General features: G+C 50.4%; 5 protein-coding genes across 5 annotated transcripts; 4 read left to right on the forward strand and 1 right to left on the reverse strand.

Annotated features, from left to right (window-relative positions):
* Positions 1-645: 645 nt before the first annotated feature.
* Positions 646-1,977, forward strand: BCR38DRAFT_343945 (uncharacterized protein; the record flags this gene model as incomplete). The annotated part of the gene is made up of 1 exon (XM_040856072.1): positions 646-1,977. The coding sequence occupies one exon, from the start codon at positions 646-648 to the stop codon at positions 1,975-1,977; it is 1,332 nt and encodes a 443-aa protein (XP_040715645.1).
* Positions 1,978-2,765: 788 nt separating this feature from the next.
* BCR38DRAFT_210006 (uncharacterized protein) lies at positions 2,766-7,430 on the reverse strand. Its single transcript, XM_040854149.1, has 2 exons — positions 7,020-7,430; positions 2,766-6,972 (listed from the first exon to the last, which is right to left on the reverse strand). Exons 1-2 carry the CDS (start codon positions 7,211-7,213, stop codon positions 3,114-3,116), a joined length of 4,053 nt encoding a protein of 1,350 aa, XP_040715646.1. The 5' UTR covers positions 7,214-7,430; the 3' UTR covers positions 2,766-3,113.
* Positions 7,431-8,377: 947 nt separating this feature from the next.
* Positions 8,378-9,298, forward strand: BCR38DRAFT_342874 (ras-GTPase; the record flags this gene model as incomplete). The annotated part of the gene is made up of 4 exons (XM_040855973.1): positions 8,378-8,398; positions 8,546-8,945; positions 9,009-9,089; positions 9,165-9,298. The coding sequence occupies 4 exons, from the start codon at positions 8,378-8,380 to the stop codon at positions 9,296-9,298; spliced, it is 636 nt and encodes a 211-aa protein (XP_040715647.1).
* A 759-nt stretch (positions 9,299-10,057) lies between these two features.
* Positions 10,058-11,594, forward strand: BCR38DRAFT_434356 (Brix domain-containing protein). The gene is made up of 3 exons (XM_040860302.1): positions 10,058-10,334; positions 10,397-10,976; positions 11,031-11,594. The coding sequence occupies exons 1-3, from the start codon at positions 10,213-10,215 to the stop codon at positions 11,259-11,261; spliced, it is 933 nt and encodes a 310-aa protein (XP_040715648.1). The 5' UTR covers positions 10,058-10,212; the 3' UTR covers positions 11,262-11,594.
* A 1,014-nt stretch (positions 11,595-12,608) lies between these two features.
* BCR38DRAFT_485371 (uncharacterized protein) lies at positions 12,609-13,840 on the forward strand (the record flags this gene model as incomplete). The annotated part of the gene is made up of 2 exons (XM_040863874.1): positions 12,609-13,325; positions 13,379-13,840. The coding sequence occupies 2 exons, from the start codon at positions 12,609-12,611 to the stop codon at positions 13,838-13,840; spliced, it is 1,179 nt and encodes a 392-aa protein (XP_040715649.1).
* Between the last annotated feature and the right edge of the window lie 1,862 nt (positions 13,841-15,702).

A 15,702-nucleotide genomic window follows, 5' to 3' on the forward strand; every position in this document is an offset into this window, starting at 1 on the left:
TTCTAGATGCCACTGCCGGACCCAAGAGCACTACGCTAAAATCGCCCACGACGCAGATACCGGTAAGTACCGACCCGCCGTTGGATAGCTTCATGTCAACAGGTTTTGCACTTCGGGGGAGAGGGGGGGGGTGTTGTTCCATGGCATGGCATGATCTGCACAGATTCATTAGCTGTCCCTAACCCTACATACCTACCACTGCTACCTCGCATCTTGCCTTGCTCCATCGTCGAACGTCTTGCTCCAGCGGGCAGCGGACATCACCTTCCATCATACCATGTCCCGTTCAAAATCAAGCTTGGCTGCTTGGGGTAAGCACAGCTCAAGTGAGACAAGCAAATTGAAGTCTATTATTGTCGAGGATGATCCCCATCCCATCTGTAATCACTATCAATGCGCAAGCGCCTAGCCGGCAAGCTCCATGTCGCTGACCGGCTCCCAGCCTTCGATATGCAGCTCTCGCTCGACACCCCAAGCCGTTCCCCGCACCCCACATTGACTGGACCCGTTGGTCAAGGTATAATAGGTTTGCCTTCTGCTGCGGATCCTCTTACTACGGTCTTGGAATACGACTCGTCTGTCCCATCGAGCTTTGCTGCTGTTGCTGGCGGTACCACGAGCAGGCCGTCGGTTCCTTCGTCAAATATGCTGTTTTCGGATTTATACAAATCTCCAAAGTCGCCATTGTCACGGCTGCGTCGAGAACCCCAGCCCATACCACCGCCATCACCTGACTATGAAGTCGACCTAATCAGCAAGGACAAGGTAAAACAGAAAGAGGCAGTGAAAAAGCACCTAGCTGCGAGGATACGCAGTGACTGGGAGTTTAAATGGCCCCGGCCGACTGAAGGTTCGCCTCCTACCTTCTCACCCCATGGACTTGCGACCCCCCCCGAGGACAAGTCCGGGCCCCATCAACAACCACCAAACCTTAATGGCGCAAGCCGCCTGGACGTTGACGATGTTGACTCGGATGACGAGACTGCTTCGACATACAGCACCGTGTCCGATGATCCAGTGCACTTTCAGCCTCGGGCCGAATGGTCGTCGGATATCTCAGATGATGATATGCCAGCATCGCCGTCAGCCTACCGATTTGATACCCCTGAAGCAGTTGGCTCCACGGTGAACACGTCGGCCTTGGTGAAGCGCGCTAAGAGGCGGAGGGCGATGCGCGCTGAAGAAGCTTGGAATCCCGGTCTGGCGTGCTTCAATGCCCGGCGCAATGCCTGGACGGGTGCGAAGACAGTTCGCATCAAATCAAAGTCATCATCCAACCCGACATGTCCATCTCATTCATCGCGGCGCCTCTCATTCTGGCGCATCACAATTCCGACATCCCCCACGACACCATCAGGACACGCAGCATCGACTACATCACCCCTCTCCCCAAGTGTCACGCGGACATCGGGTGAAACTACAGCAGTAGCATCGTCTGATGCTGAGTCCAAAGAGGCGGCCCCGAAGCAAGACTCGGCCAACCTCCCCGTGGAAACTCTGTTACCCATCCCCCCGCCGCTGCTGCCTCCCGCCAACCCAATGCGTGCTTCCATCACACCCGCCACATACTCTTCGATCTACGACAAAATAGTGGTCCAGTCCATGACACCTGCTTGTCCCGTGAATTTAGGCGACATGCTGCGTGCTTGTGTGGTTGGGTGGAAACGAGATGGCGAGTGGCCTCCTCGGCAGTCAGTCATGGCGAACGCCGTCGTAGCCGTCCGTAAGAAGAAACGGGAGAGTAATGCGAGCGCAAATAGCCGCCCGAGTACAGGGAGGCGTATGAGTTTCGGATTCCTAGGTCGGAGAGAGAGTTCTGCGGGAGACCCGAAAGCGGGGCCGAGTGATAATCACGAGCACCATGGGGATGATGGTAGCGGGACGGGCAAGGGCATCAGGAGAAGTCTTCAAAGAGTACTCGGGCTAGGGCATGAAAGGAGTGCTAGCAACGCGAGCAACAACGGCGGGGCAGCCTGATGCTGATGACGACGTACCCAAGGAATAGGATGCGTGCGTGGCATCGGAAAATATATCTTACCATCAGCAATTACCGACCGGCCAAGGAACCTAATGGTGCATAATGGAGGTGGTGGTCAAATTGGCTCCTTAGCATTGGGCAATACCAGCATTGGATGGCGTTTCAAGCGGATTACTATTTCACGGACGCACTTGGTCATGATTGAACATCGACCTGTTGATAGTGGATATTCGTCAGCGATAAAGTCTTACTACTTGAGTAGTTGTTAGAATCATCAACTTCGCTGTTAGTTGTACTACTATTGCTTCTGGTGAAACTCCCGTAATACTCTAACCGAATTTTGATAATGTACTTAACAAATCCATCCACTATTTGGTTCCCTTCTACCGCGAGACACCTTCGTACTTGATTCACTGAAGTAGCTTCTCTTCTTTACCATTTCCCTTCCCTGGATACCTTTCCTTTCATCCCTTCTGGAACTGCTGCCCCTAACAGGGCGTGAGGCATCTTGTGTAGATCGCACCTGATCGGTCCAAGATATCCGTAGTTCGTTCCAGTCGCCGAGGTGAAAACATATAGGACAACCCTGATCTACTAAGTACCTGGCTGAACCCAATGTCCTTCAGGCCTCTTGCCCATTCACTGTTTATGTGCCACGCACACACCTTGTGCGGGTAGAGACAGATACTCAAATACAGTCCTTAGGAACTCATAACCGAAACCGAGTTGTTTGGTGTTGCATCAGGTGACCTTGGTCGATAATTGCAAGACCCAAGTTCTTGTCTATTTCTATTTGATTGGACGGCCTGCGGTTCTACGATGTGTCGCAAGCTCCTTGTGGAAAGTGTTGTTAATTTCATACGTGGCTAATTACACTGAGCATAGGCGAAGGTGCCATGACTTTGTGCAACGGAATGTGAATTCCTTCAGCAAATGTTCGCGATGGCTAGTGCCACGCCTATATGAAAATTATCTCAACGAAAATTATTCTCAGCAAGGGAGCAGAATGTGTTGCAATCGGGCGTAGGTCGTCCGTCCACAGCCGGCCGTCCCCGTTTCGGTCCTGCAATCGAAGATACAACGCCAATGATCTCGTCATCAGTGTCATATTAATTATACAACCCTTTTTCACCCTTCATCGAGTCCATTTACACCTGATATCCTCAAACACCCTATCCCACATGTCGACATGGATGTGACTGTAGGCGCGACCCTCCTTTCTGAGATCATGATACCAAGCGAGGGTGTGCTCCTTGTACTCGTACTTGAATGTCATGCAATTGGGGTCTTTCAGTCGCTCCATGCGCGCCGCATCGTGAAGGGAGTTGGTGCAAGCACTACGGCCGGACTGGTCACCACGAGGAGCGTGGAATATGACTCTTCCAGGTTCCAATGTGTCTGATGCGCATTTTGGGAACCCCGCCGTCTCCCTGGAGCCGGTTGGGAATGGCAGGGGCGCTGTAATAAAGAAGTCATTGGCCCTGCCTGGCACCTGGTGTGCTGGTCCTTCAATAAGTTTTTTCCAGCCCGCTCTCTGGAGACGATCCTCCATAGGGGGTAGCCAGCGTCTCGCGTTGCCCATCATTTCTTCGAGAGACATAACAGTGACGTCAACTGGAAATTCAGCATCTACAGGTACGTTGAAACCTCCAACCCATATTCTTTCAAGATGGTAATCGGGAAAACGTTTGGGAGCTTCTTCCCTGACAAAATCTATGACCCGCTTCTGCATCGGGAGTAAGTGCTCGATAGTTGGCTGGTCCGGGAATCTATCCTTTGCAGCACAATCCCAAATCAACAACTCCATGGCCGCATACCCTGGATAAAGCTTGTGAGCGTTAACAGGGCGGTAGATTGCAAGCCAAGGGTGGCGCGGGGAGTGACGGTCGTCGTTCTCCCCACTCCAGTCGGTTTCTATAGTATAGAACAGACCAATAAAGGTGTTGAATTTCTGGTGAAATCTTGTTGGAAAAGCGAACCAATCTCTGAATGTTTTGAAATGCGAACGCATATCCTTGTCCTGGAAGTGATCCATCATTTCGGTGTTGTACCAGGCTATTGGGTCCCGAAAAAGCCTGAAGAAGCTCCCATAACACTTTTTGTCAAGTTCGGTGAGTATTTCCTTGAAGTCGCGTGCGTTATCATTTCTCAGTATCCTACTTTTGAAAACGTATTGCGCGTCGACAACAGCAACTTGTACGCTAGCAGGGCCAGGCGCGGCATTCGAGGCTTCTTGAGATTCGGTGAGATACGCGAGGGCCGCATCTGGGTCATTAATAGTGTCGGGTGTATAGTTGGGGATTCGAGCCGTTCGGTGGGCCTTCTTGATCCCACTCGGGCTGGAGCCGATGACGTAGAACTTGCGATAGCAGTCCAGACGCGTAGTTGACCACCACGCGTACCAATTGACAAGGCTTTGTTCATCGTTGGGATCAATCAAGTCATCTGCCCACACCGTTTTCCGTATACCCTCCGAGGTCTCATCCAGACCAAAGCCATGATGGGTGGCATCCATCAAGGCCCTCAGTGATTTCCATGCCTGCACTCTGTCGTAGACATCTGTTTCGCCTAGACCTTTCTCTGAAGCCAGAAGTTCGACCATCAAGTCTGTAGAATTCTCCCGGATGAATTCATCGCGTTCATATGCCTTCTCTAGAGCCAGGGTGTGGAGGTAAGAGGGGAAGTCTGCGCATGCCACAAGGACGCACTGAGCAGATTTCATCTTGTGGCGAAACCAATCCAGGAACATACATAATCTAGCTGGCTCAGATATCGCAAAGCTAGGAGTTATGAGGAATGCGCGCCCACGTGGAAAGATGATGCTCAACTTTAGTTGAGCAGGCAAGGTTACCGCGACTCGGCTATCCGGGGAGTCTCCTATTGCGTTCGCGCCCCGTATCGGGTCGAGACTGGATGAGGACAAATTCCAGAAGTTGTGCGCACCGTTCTTGACCGCTTCCCACAGCCTAGGGATTTTTCTGATATTTTTGGTGGCGGGCTCGTGCAGAATCACAGCACCAGCATTGGTTGAGTCCAGGAATCGCCTCCAATTACCGTCCTTCTCATTGGTATATATTCGGCAATTAGGTTGACAAGCACGTAACCAGAGGGAGAAAATGCGTGCCAACAGGCCTTGCGATGGGTTCCAAAACTGGTCTTGGGAAGGTACATTTTGGACTCGACATGGATTCCAAAATAAGAGGAAGAACACATGCTGGCCTCGGGTGACTTTAGCTGATGGCAGTAGTGTGGAATAATTCATGAAAGAGAATCGGTTCAGTACCATCTTTACCACGTCTGCAGCATTTGGATCACCAGTTGTGTAAGCTGTGATGGCAGCTGACAATGGAGCATGGTGTCTTGGGCTGAGATTGGATCCGAATATCAGATAGCAGAGTCCAACCTCGGGTGGGCTGGCTGGATCAGACAAGCATGCCCAGGCCTCGCACTGGCCTGGGTATACCAGTATCGAGTAATCTTCACGGGTCAAGTAGAACCCCAATGACATCCTACTAAGGTTCTTGGCCACTGTCTCCAAAGCCGTGCGCTCAGTGACAGGAACCGGCTCCAATTTGCCACCAGATAATTTTGACTCACGAGCGGCTGCAGGAGGTGCAAAAAAGTATTGGGAAAGGAAATTCTCAGAAGTGCAAACAGTTCGAAAGTGCAATTTTTCATCCGTTTGAAACTGCGTGATCCATGGCCGGTCCCCCCGTCTGATACCATGGAACATGACGCGAATTTCTTGGGACCCTTGAGAACCGAACGACACCTGCTTCATGACGGCCTGAGTAGCCGACTTCTCAGCCGATCTTCCCTGATAGTTAGCCAGAGATAGTTTCCTCGTCGTAGCCGAAGGCCTGCTGGCAGGGCTTTCCGTATCGGGTTGCCCTTGCGGATCGTCAATATCCATTGGTTCGTCGAAGAGAGAATCATAGCTATCTTCCGTAAAGCGCACTGACTTCTGAACCTTCTTTGGTCCGCTAAATGGTACTGAATTTTCCGTAGTGTTCACCGTACTGCTTTTGGGTCTCTCAGAAAACTCATCCACATCCTTCGGCGGTTGTTCCTTCGGGTGATTGAGTGACTGGCTCTTCTTCGGCTGGTCGCCTGTAAGCAAGAAATTTGCCGGAATATCTGATGGATTTGACGGAGCTGCGTCGTTTAGCTCTATTCCTCTCTTCCGTGCCATGTTCATGATTCGCATTGAGCTGAAGTTTTTTGGACTCTTTGTTGGGTCCATCATAACTTGACCTAAAGTCTTTCGGCGGGTTCTGGCCTTGTTGACTTTAGATACTGGCGCAGCTGCTACCCTTGATAAGACGGGCTTTGGCTGAGGGCGAGTTCGAGTCGCCTTAAACTTGTTTGCTAAGCTCGAAGACTTGTTTGTGGGTTTATTGACCACTGCTGCTGGCCGCGCGGGGGCCTTCTCTGGTAGACTTGGCTTCCTCGCGGTGCCCTGATATCCAGTGATAGTCCCCGTTCTACCGGCGCTTTTGGCAGGAGAGTCTGATGAAGCAGATCGTCGTCTCACCTCCGGTGCTCTACCAGCGCCAACTTTTGTCTGGCCCGGTGCCGCAGTTGTTGAGGGTATCCCCTTGGTTCCTTTGGGAATTGTTGGCTTGATTCCTTTGGGAGATGGGGCTTCTGCGGCACGGCCTGGGTCGACTTGGTCCAACTCCATAGGATCTTCGCTAGAAGACCATTCCGAACCATCTCTGCTTTCGGTGGAAACAGAGGGTGCAGGCACGAAGTCAGGTGGGAAAGGGTATGTCAGAGGCAGCCCAAGCTTCTGCCGTTTCGCATTGCGCCTCATGTGCCTTTCCGCATATATCCTGCTTTCAGCAACTACGGCATCATAATAAAGCTGCATATCAAACGGGATCCAATTTCCAGCCGCCACCTGTCTTTTCTGCTCTTCCCATTGCCCATGAAGACCTTCTGACAGGTTTTCGCGAGGCTCCCAAGTGCATTGATCGAGGGGATAATCTTCCCTGTTTCAGTCAGCATATTAACCAAAAAAAACATCCTGGATGCTTACCATTGTATCAGATATTCCAGCTGGCCAGGCCTTTTCTCATCTGGCCGCTCGGCCAGAATGCCGTCCGCGACATATTCCTTATCTTCGGCGTCAACGATGGCAGATGTGAGTGAAATATCATCGTCGTCGGAGCTCTCATCGCTTGTACTGACAAAAAGTGTTGACTTGCACGGCGCGTCGTCACCACTTGCCATGTTGTTTATGTCGCCTCTCTGGACGATAGGATGTGAAACGTGAGCCAGGGTTTGAAGGGGCCAAAAAGTATAGCCCAGTCAGTTGAGCATTTGTAGCAACTTGACTGGCGATGCCCAATTGTGTTTTGTTGACAAAGAGTGACGAATGATCTGAAAGCGCAGCTGCGAATGAGGCCAAAAGATATGGTGTAATGCAGAACGCCGTTCCTACATATTCGAATTACTCTTTGAGTTCTGGGAATAGACGCTCGGGCCGGTTGATTTGCAACTGCATTCTGTGGCTACCTGACGCAGATGCGGTTGACTTCACAAGTTGAACTGGCTGAAGGCAACCTGAACCCCGGTGGACTTGGAGAGGTTGGGAATCGATGTTAATAATGTATGAATGCAATGGGCGAAGATGTCAATCATGCAACCAGTCCCAACTTCGATTAATTAGGTAGTCATGCCACTTGATGATGCCATATGGCTCTGGAGAGAAAATATGGATGCACTTCCCGTAGTGAGTACGACGTACGAAGCGCTACTGTGTAGAAGATGGCTGTAAAAATATTTAGGAAGTCTGATGTCGCGCAACTTTAGAGCTCCCCTGCATAAAACGCACAAAATATACATGATCACGAGGCACGTGATAATGGCACAAGTCTACTAGCTGGCCCCGCTTTCTGACAGCTGTGAAACGCCTGAGAGGAGTGAACAAAGACCCGGGCCCGGTTGTTGGTGGTGGTTGCCTTTGCGGTCAAGTCACAATTGAATGCAGCCCCAAGGGTGTCGGTGATTTCAAGCCCTGAATAAGGTATCCTAATCCTAGCTGGAGCATTGCCCAAAGCAACCCCAGCTACTTTCGTTCCGTTCGACTTCTCAACTTGTTGACCGACAGAACACGAGGCTTACGTTGACATTGGTCTAATTCAACAGCAACTGCTGTCATAACGGTATCACACTTTTACTTGGACCCGGGGCATCGACTTAGGTTGCAAGAGGCGCGACTCCCCCTTAGTGGCTGCCTTTGACTGAACCATTTCTCTTTATCACCACCTGCTTTACATATCCCGACTTCATACTGGTTGAAGCCGAGCCCAAACGCGACGACCCGCATCCAGCAACTTACCCTTCCGCTTTCCATCGACATCTTCCCATCCGACTCGTCGTAAATCGTCCATCATGGCTAATGACGAATATGATGTGAGCATGTCCCCTCCCCCGTACCCCTCCTCCATATTGCGCCCCCCTGCCAGACGTGTGTCGCTGACCAGCAATTTCGCAGTTTCTCTTCAAAGGTGGTTCCCGCGAACCGAGCGCAACGTACATCTTCGAAGATGACTGACTTAGTTCTGCTTAGTGGTGCTGATTGGAGACTCGGGCGTCGGAAAGTCCAACCTGCTCAGTCGATTCACCCGAAACGAGTTCAACCTGGACTCCAAGTCGACCATCGGCGTCGAGTTCGCTACGCGGTCGATCCAGGTCGACTCCAAGACGATCAAGGCACAGATTTGGGATACTGCTGGGCAAGAGCGATACCGCGCGATTACGTCTGCCTACTACCGAGGTGCCGTCGGTGCTCTTCTTGTCTACGACATTAGCAAGCATCAGACCTACGAGAACGTCACGAGATGGTTGAAGGAGTTGCGGGATCATGCCGATGCTAATATTGTCATCATGCTGGTGGGAAATAAGAGCGATTTGCGACATCTACGCGCAGTTCCCACAGAGGAGGCAAAGGCATTTGCCAGTACGTCCAGGATGATGCATCTCAACCCGGGCAAGTATCATGGTGCTGACGTGGGATAACCAGGCGAAAACCACCTTTCCTTCATAGAAACTTCAGCACTCGACGCCAGCAATGTCGAGCTGGCCTTCCAGAACATTCTCACTGGTTTGTTAACCCCACGATACCTCGCGTCTACCCCTGATCCACTTCAAAAGATCTCTTCTAACTTGCGACTCCCAGAAATCTACCGAATTGTCTCGAGCAAGGCGCTGGATAGCGGGGACGGTGCTCAAGCGACAATTGGAGCAGGTACTAACATCTCATTGAGCAAGCCAGCAGACGATAGTGCAGCCAAGGGAGGCAAGTGCTGTTGAATTTGTTATGGGCTGTTTCATGCAGCGATATGATGGCCATCAGCATGGGGCGGGTATTATGATACAATGGCGTCGTGTAAGTCCGGAATTCTCTGAGGAAGGTTGAGCATCCGGGGTCAGAAATTTGATAATTTTGTCTTCATCGTACCTTTTTGGTCCAAATGGGTGATGATGTTTTCTTGCTCGATTTTCATGCTGGCTGTCTGGGATGAGCCACGTCCTACAATCACTAGTCAAATAGCAGCATGTCTAGTTCAATGATGCCCCCTTTAGTAATCAGCGAAGGGTGCCCTCGTGATACAATATCTCTCGATTAACAACGCTTACGCAGTTCTCGTCGAATGGGTCGTTGCACCACCGGAAATGCCAGGCAGCGCGAGTTTCAATTCCTTTTACCTTATCTAAAATCAATTGATACCGGTTCTTCCTTACGGACAGGTGTGCTTCAAGTGGTAATCCACTAACTCCCAGTCTGCTTGTATGGTCATTGTTGTCTTTGAACTGGAATGACTTGGCAAATACATGGAGAAAACAAACGGTCCACCTATCTGGCGTAAGTATATTAGCCTACGTACTATGTTAGAACACTGGACTCTACCATACTATTTTACCATCGGCGCCCTCTTCATTTGATTTACCATTTGGCTTCAAAAGTATTCAGTATCGCTTGGAAAATCTTGGAAATTCTTGTTTTACAGCTGGGACGGCCAATAAGTCAATAAGTCACGCCCCATTTAAAACATATACCCCGCCAGCCACCTAGCGTGGATACGCGTTGCGACTAGCTCTTATCGCAGAAGGGGAAAAAAAAGTTCGGCGTGCCCAGCTTCATGTGGACTCCGAACACATTCACGTAGCCTGCATTGCATTGCAAGGGTCGATTCTTCATCACTTCGAGACAGAAATCAGCAGATATGGCAGCGGTTTACAAATCGCTTTCCAAAGGCAGCAGCCAAAAAACTGAAGCCCCCAGCAATGGCGTCCGGAAGAACAAGCAGAGAGTCCTGATCCTCTCGTCCAGAGGAATCACTTACCGGTGCAGTAAACCCAGCTTCTTGCGCGATGCGTCCCGACGGGGAAGGCTAATACATCTCAAAGACACCGACACTTGCTGAATGACTTGGCGACGATGCTGCCCCATGGTCGAAAGGACGCGAAATTCGATTCCAAGTCGAAGCTTTTCCAGCTGAACGAACTGGCCGATTTATACAACTGTAACAACGTCCTATTTTTTGAAGCGCGAAAAGGCCAGGACCTCTACCTTTGGATGAGCAAGGTCCCCAATGGCCCGACCTGCAAAATGCACGTCCAGAACCTCCATACGATGGAAGAATTGCACTTCACAGGCAATTGCCTGCGTGGCTCGCGGCCGGTCCTCTCCTTCGACGCCGCATTTGATATGCAACCACACCTCCAGGTCGTCAAGGAGCTTTTCATGCATACATTTGGTGTACCGCAAGGTGCGCGCAAAAGTAAACCTTTCATTGATCATGTCATGGGCTTCACTTTTGCCGATGGCAAGATATGGATACGAAATTACCAGATCAACACCGTTGAACCATCCAAGACGAAGGTGGATGCGGATGCTGAGGGGGAGAAACCAGCCTCTTCCAAGGACCGCACCAAGGAGACGGACATGAACCTGATTGAGATTGGGCCTAGGTTTGTCCTAACAATAGTGAGTGGCTATTCTGGCTATGGTTTCGTCGAACCGGTACTAACCAGCCAGCAGATCGTCATTCAGGAAGGCTCATTTGGCGGCCCGATCATCTACGAGAACAAGGAATTCGTCTCGCCCAATCAGGTCAGATCCGATTTGCGGAGGAGTAAGGCTGGCAAGCACAACGCGAGGACCGAGCAACATGAGGAGTCGCTGCTGAGAAAAGGCGATCTCGGTTTGCAAACGAGTGGCGGTAGGAAGATGCCGGTCGATGCTCTGGACTCGAGAGAACTATTTGCTTAAGGAATTGCACGATGGCGTCTGGTGTTGGGGCTTCATCAAAAATAATGCTGGCTACTTGCAACGCGTCCGGTTTTCAGCTCAATGGCATAGATAGATACCAAGCCCGTAGATGGCTTCCTTTTCCACCGAGGATATCCTGGCCAAATTACGGAAATATCTTCAAGTTCCTTGCGTTGTTGCTTTTGAGACAACTATGCCCAGGAATATTCGCAGTTCCCCGTATTCAAATCTTCCCAAGGTGCGGAAACATCAATTCTGGCAGAAATTTTGATAGAAGTAAACGTGAAGTGCGAAAGTTGTTACAATAGGCTTGGTTCAGTTCGATGAATAAATTGATTGAAAGCATGTTATCATCCTTTCCTCAAGTTTACTCAGTAAACTTCAACTGCCCGGGTCCGAGAATGCGGCTCTCTGACGGATAAACATTGTTGCTGAAACCGACCCGACGTCATTGGGTAGTGCTTCCTTTATAAGTCGCGTTACTCCTCTCTTTTGAATGCCGGGTCTACTCTCTTCTGTATTCAGTAACTATGACACCATACGTCTATATCGCCTCATTGGCGATGATGAGCCCACGGAACATTATGGTATCGTGCATCCTTTACACTTTAGATAGCCCCAAAGGAGGGGTCTCCGTTGATTGAGTCCCTTGACTCGTTTCCCTCGGTCGCTGAGAGGGGTGCTAGTAATTGATAGTCTCTAGAAAGAGCTGTCTAAGTCTAGCATCAGGGCGGCAGAGGGTATACTCTCCCACAACTTGGGTATTGATCGTGGTTGCGGAAGCTGGTTTGGCTATTGGTGGATAACTTTACTGCAACTATGTCGGCAATTCAATGACATCTTATTAGGTGAAAAAGCTGATCATATTCAGCCTAGGAAATTGAGGACCTGGATCAAGACGGCTTGCTACTGTGTGTGAGCAACCCGCATCTACATCTGCGTAAGCATCATTCGCTATACTACAACTGTCCAGTTATCTGACGCGTACTAGGTTCTGAAATTGTATTGCTCACATTTCAAACACATCCTTGTGGCTCTCCTGATCTGGCAGCGGATCCGGTTTCTCAATTGCTAGAGTTGCCACCAAACCAAACATCCACTTACTCAGTCCACCTCATAGAGTAATCATTGGCTGCGCCTGGGAACCTCAACAATTGAATCATATTGGTTTCAAGCGCAGTCCACTTCTCAGTCGTCTAAAAAGCTGTCACCCTAATCCGCCAGCAAGAATTATCTCGTCGTCCACTGGCAAAGGTTTACGGAGGGTGAACTTTCGACAGCCACAACGGGGAACGAATACTCACTAGTCTCGCTTCGGACTCCAAAAGAACCTGCCCTGTTCAAACCATGGCTGAACAACGCGTTCAGGGGCTCGAGGCAATGCCTTCAGAATTGGTCCACAAGATCATGACACATGCAGGTGTACGCGGGCTAACCGCACTCGTTTTGACAAAGAAAAGATTCCTGGCGATCTTCAAAGAAAATCAAGCTACAGTCATGAGCACAGTCCTATTGCGTCAACCCGAGTTTGAGGCTATGCTCTATTTATATACGATGGACCAGAGAGAATTCAACCCAGGAAGCATGCTATATCCCCGGACAATTGTGTTCGATGCCGGGCGAGACGATGACAAGGTCATAAGCCTTATTCGGTCCCCCGTCGCCTTTCAAGAGGGCAAATTGATATGCCCACGAAAGATCCGCTTTGATTTATCGGATATGGTACGCCTGTGGAATTTGACCAAGACTATTGAATGGTGGGTGGAGGAGTACCCTCGGCAAAGATGGCGTGATAATTCGGAGGATTGTCGATGCCTCCGGCCAAGCGAAGAAGTGCGTCTCCGCAAAGCACTCTCGAGATGGTGGCTTTATTCACACTGCTTCATGGGCGACTATTGGAGAGATGATTGTTTGCCTCAAATGTGGGAAACGGATGGTCGACTTCACCACATACGCCTGTTAAGCTCTCTCGAGGTTCGCGAACTAGAGGACCTATGGGCAACTTTATGGGCAACCGTCAGCCGCGATATTTGTTCCTCGATTGATCGTGGCATCGACATCGACGTAAGTAATGAACTACCCTCTCAGATGCTTCGAATAGATGCTTACTTTGTTAGGGTTTTCTTGCCGAAGGCCTCGTGCCATGGGGACACGAAGATGGTCGAGAAGAGACTATCGTCAACACGTACTTGAAGCTCGACCCACGGCAATTGAGGTACTTCATCGAACGTGGTCGTCGCACCAAACCGAAGAGGATGGACACTGTTTGGCAAGCTAGACTGAGCACCCGCTCCTTTGGCTGCGATGTCGAGACAATGACCTGGGCTATGGATATCGTACTGCAGGAGCGAGTGATGCAGAAGCCTCAGGGCGTCATTGAAATTCCTCTTAGCGGTATTATCGACGAAGACCACTGCACCGATCAAGACGGAAGCTTCATGACGGATGGATCACCAACCGGCAAGCCTACATTGACGAACGAGGAGATGGCATCGTTCCCGGTTGGGAGACGTCGATGGGTCGGCACTGGGGACGATGGAGTTGACGACCCTGAAGATGCCCACGGGGACTCATGGTGATTCTAAGGTATTTATCAGACAAATGTGCGAGTGTTGTAGTGGTTCTGGAGGATTATTGCTAGGGCGATCTGGAAAATGGTGTTATAGTATACATATACGGCGCTGATACGAAAATTGGCACATTAGCAATACATTGCAGCAGCGAGAGTGGCGACAAAGGTGCTTTCTATAGGTCGTAAATGATCTATCAGTTATTCTTTCTGCTATGGGCACCTCGCTCTATGGTTCCCTGGTAGAATTTTCGTTTCAAAATTTGAAACACACATATGTCGTGTTTTGAGCTTCAAAATGAGATTCTGAAATAGGGATGCCCTGCATAGTGATACTATAACTGCAAGCTGGAGCAGGCGTGTCACTTTTTACCCTCAATGTCATCGTGTTGGTCCATGGAGGATGTTGTGATTGCTTCAGTGTAGTCTCCTGCTCAGCTGAGACCGACGCTCGAAGCCCTCCAGACTTGATACGAAAGAAATATATTTTTATTATTATTAAATACGCCGTAGGCTCGAAGCCCCCGGTACCTCTACCAGTACTCCCGTATGTCAAACCGTGCCCTAATGGCTGGACTAAATACATACGCTGCGTCGTCGGTTCGCCCTATTGGCGACTGCGTTGCGTTCACTACCATACTACGTTGGTTCTCAACCTACCAACAAAGTCCCCCCTGAGAAGATCGATGCTATCTGGGCCTTGAAGCTGTCCGACCCGTCCCTAGCAGCCACCTTACAATAGTCCCACTAACTACTGGTTCTCCTGTTGCCGTTGCGAGGTCTCTGCGAGAGTATAGTGGCCGTGGTGCGATAGCGGCCCGTAATCGTTCCCTCGGTCCTTCCAACAGCCCGCAAAAGAGGATTACGTGCTCTGCCGTCTCAGAGGCGTCGCCACAGCGGCATAGCGGCGAGTACACGCCAAAAGCCCCTGTCTTGAATAAGAAGGCTGCTAGTCCTATTTTTTCCGTCCTGATCTGGCACCGCGTAGACGCCTCCAGTCGGTTCAGGCCGAAATACTTGCTCCCTTCGGTATCTGCATCGAAGGGCCCTCCGGGTCCTCAGCGATAGCGCGTCGCTGGCGATCGTGATGCTCTGCTCCGGTGAGCCATCTCTTCCTCCAGTGGCCGAGGAGGGCAGCCGGGACCTCCTTTTCCTCACTCATCCACTCGGAGCCCCGGGCCTCCTTCTCCATAGTGTACCCTGCCGGTCGGAGTAGCTGCGACGCCTGCTTCCTCTTCGCCGGCCTATCCTGCCGGAGCATATGTGACGCCTTAGCGCTCGCGCTGCGAAGCAGATTTCTCTTCCCGCTAAGCCGTAGCCGTTCTTCAAACTTAGCAGCCCGGGCACTAAGATGAAGAAATATATAAACAGTCTCCCATAAAACCTTATAGACACTGATTTTTTGCTCATGAGATATGTCGGATTAAATACCTCGTGCGAGTTGCTTGATGGGTTGCGTCGGTCAAGGGTTTCCTCGACGGTTCCCGGTTTAATCGGGTCCGATGACCCGAGCTCTGGCCAATCGCCAAAAAGGCAAGTGCCTCCCCTGCGCGTCTCAACATGCTCTTTCCCAAATCTACTTATCCAGCGACGACAACAACCTCGACCTCATATTTTCGCTGATCTTCTTCATGCGCCTATGATCTTTCATTTTCGTACTTGAAGTCTAGTACCCGTACGATTGTAGCTTTTGGAAGGGTGCTGTTCTGGCATTGCCACCGCAGCAAAGGTCATCTCAGACAGACACACCAGTTCATACACAGACCTAAAAAGTACAACATCTGACAAGTGTAAGTCCAACATTTTAATCCCTTAGCCCATAAGCACCCAAAGAAACTATATTTCATTGGGCCATTTATCTTTATGCTACAT

This window comes from Pseudomassariella vexata (assembly GCF_002105095.1).
Source record: "Pseudomassariella vexata strain CBS 129021 chromosome Unknown BCR38scaffold_7, whole genome shotgun sequence".
Lineage (NCBI taxonomy): Eukaryota > Fungi > Ascomycota > Sordariomycetes > Amphisphaeriales > Pseudomassariaceae > Pseudomassariella > Pseudomassariella vexata.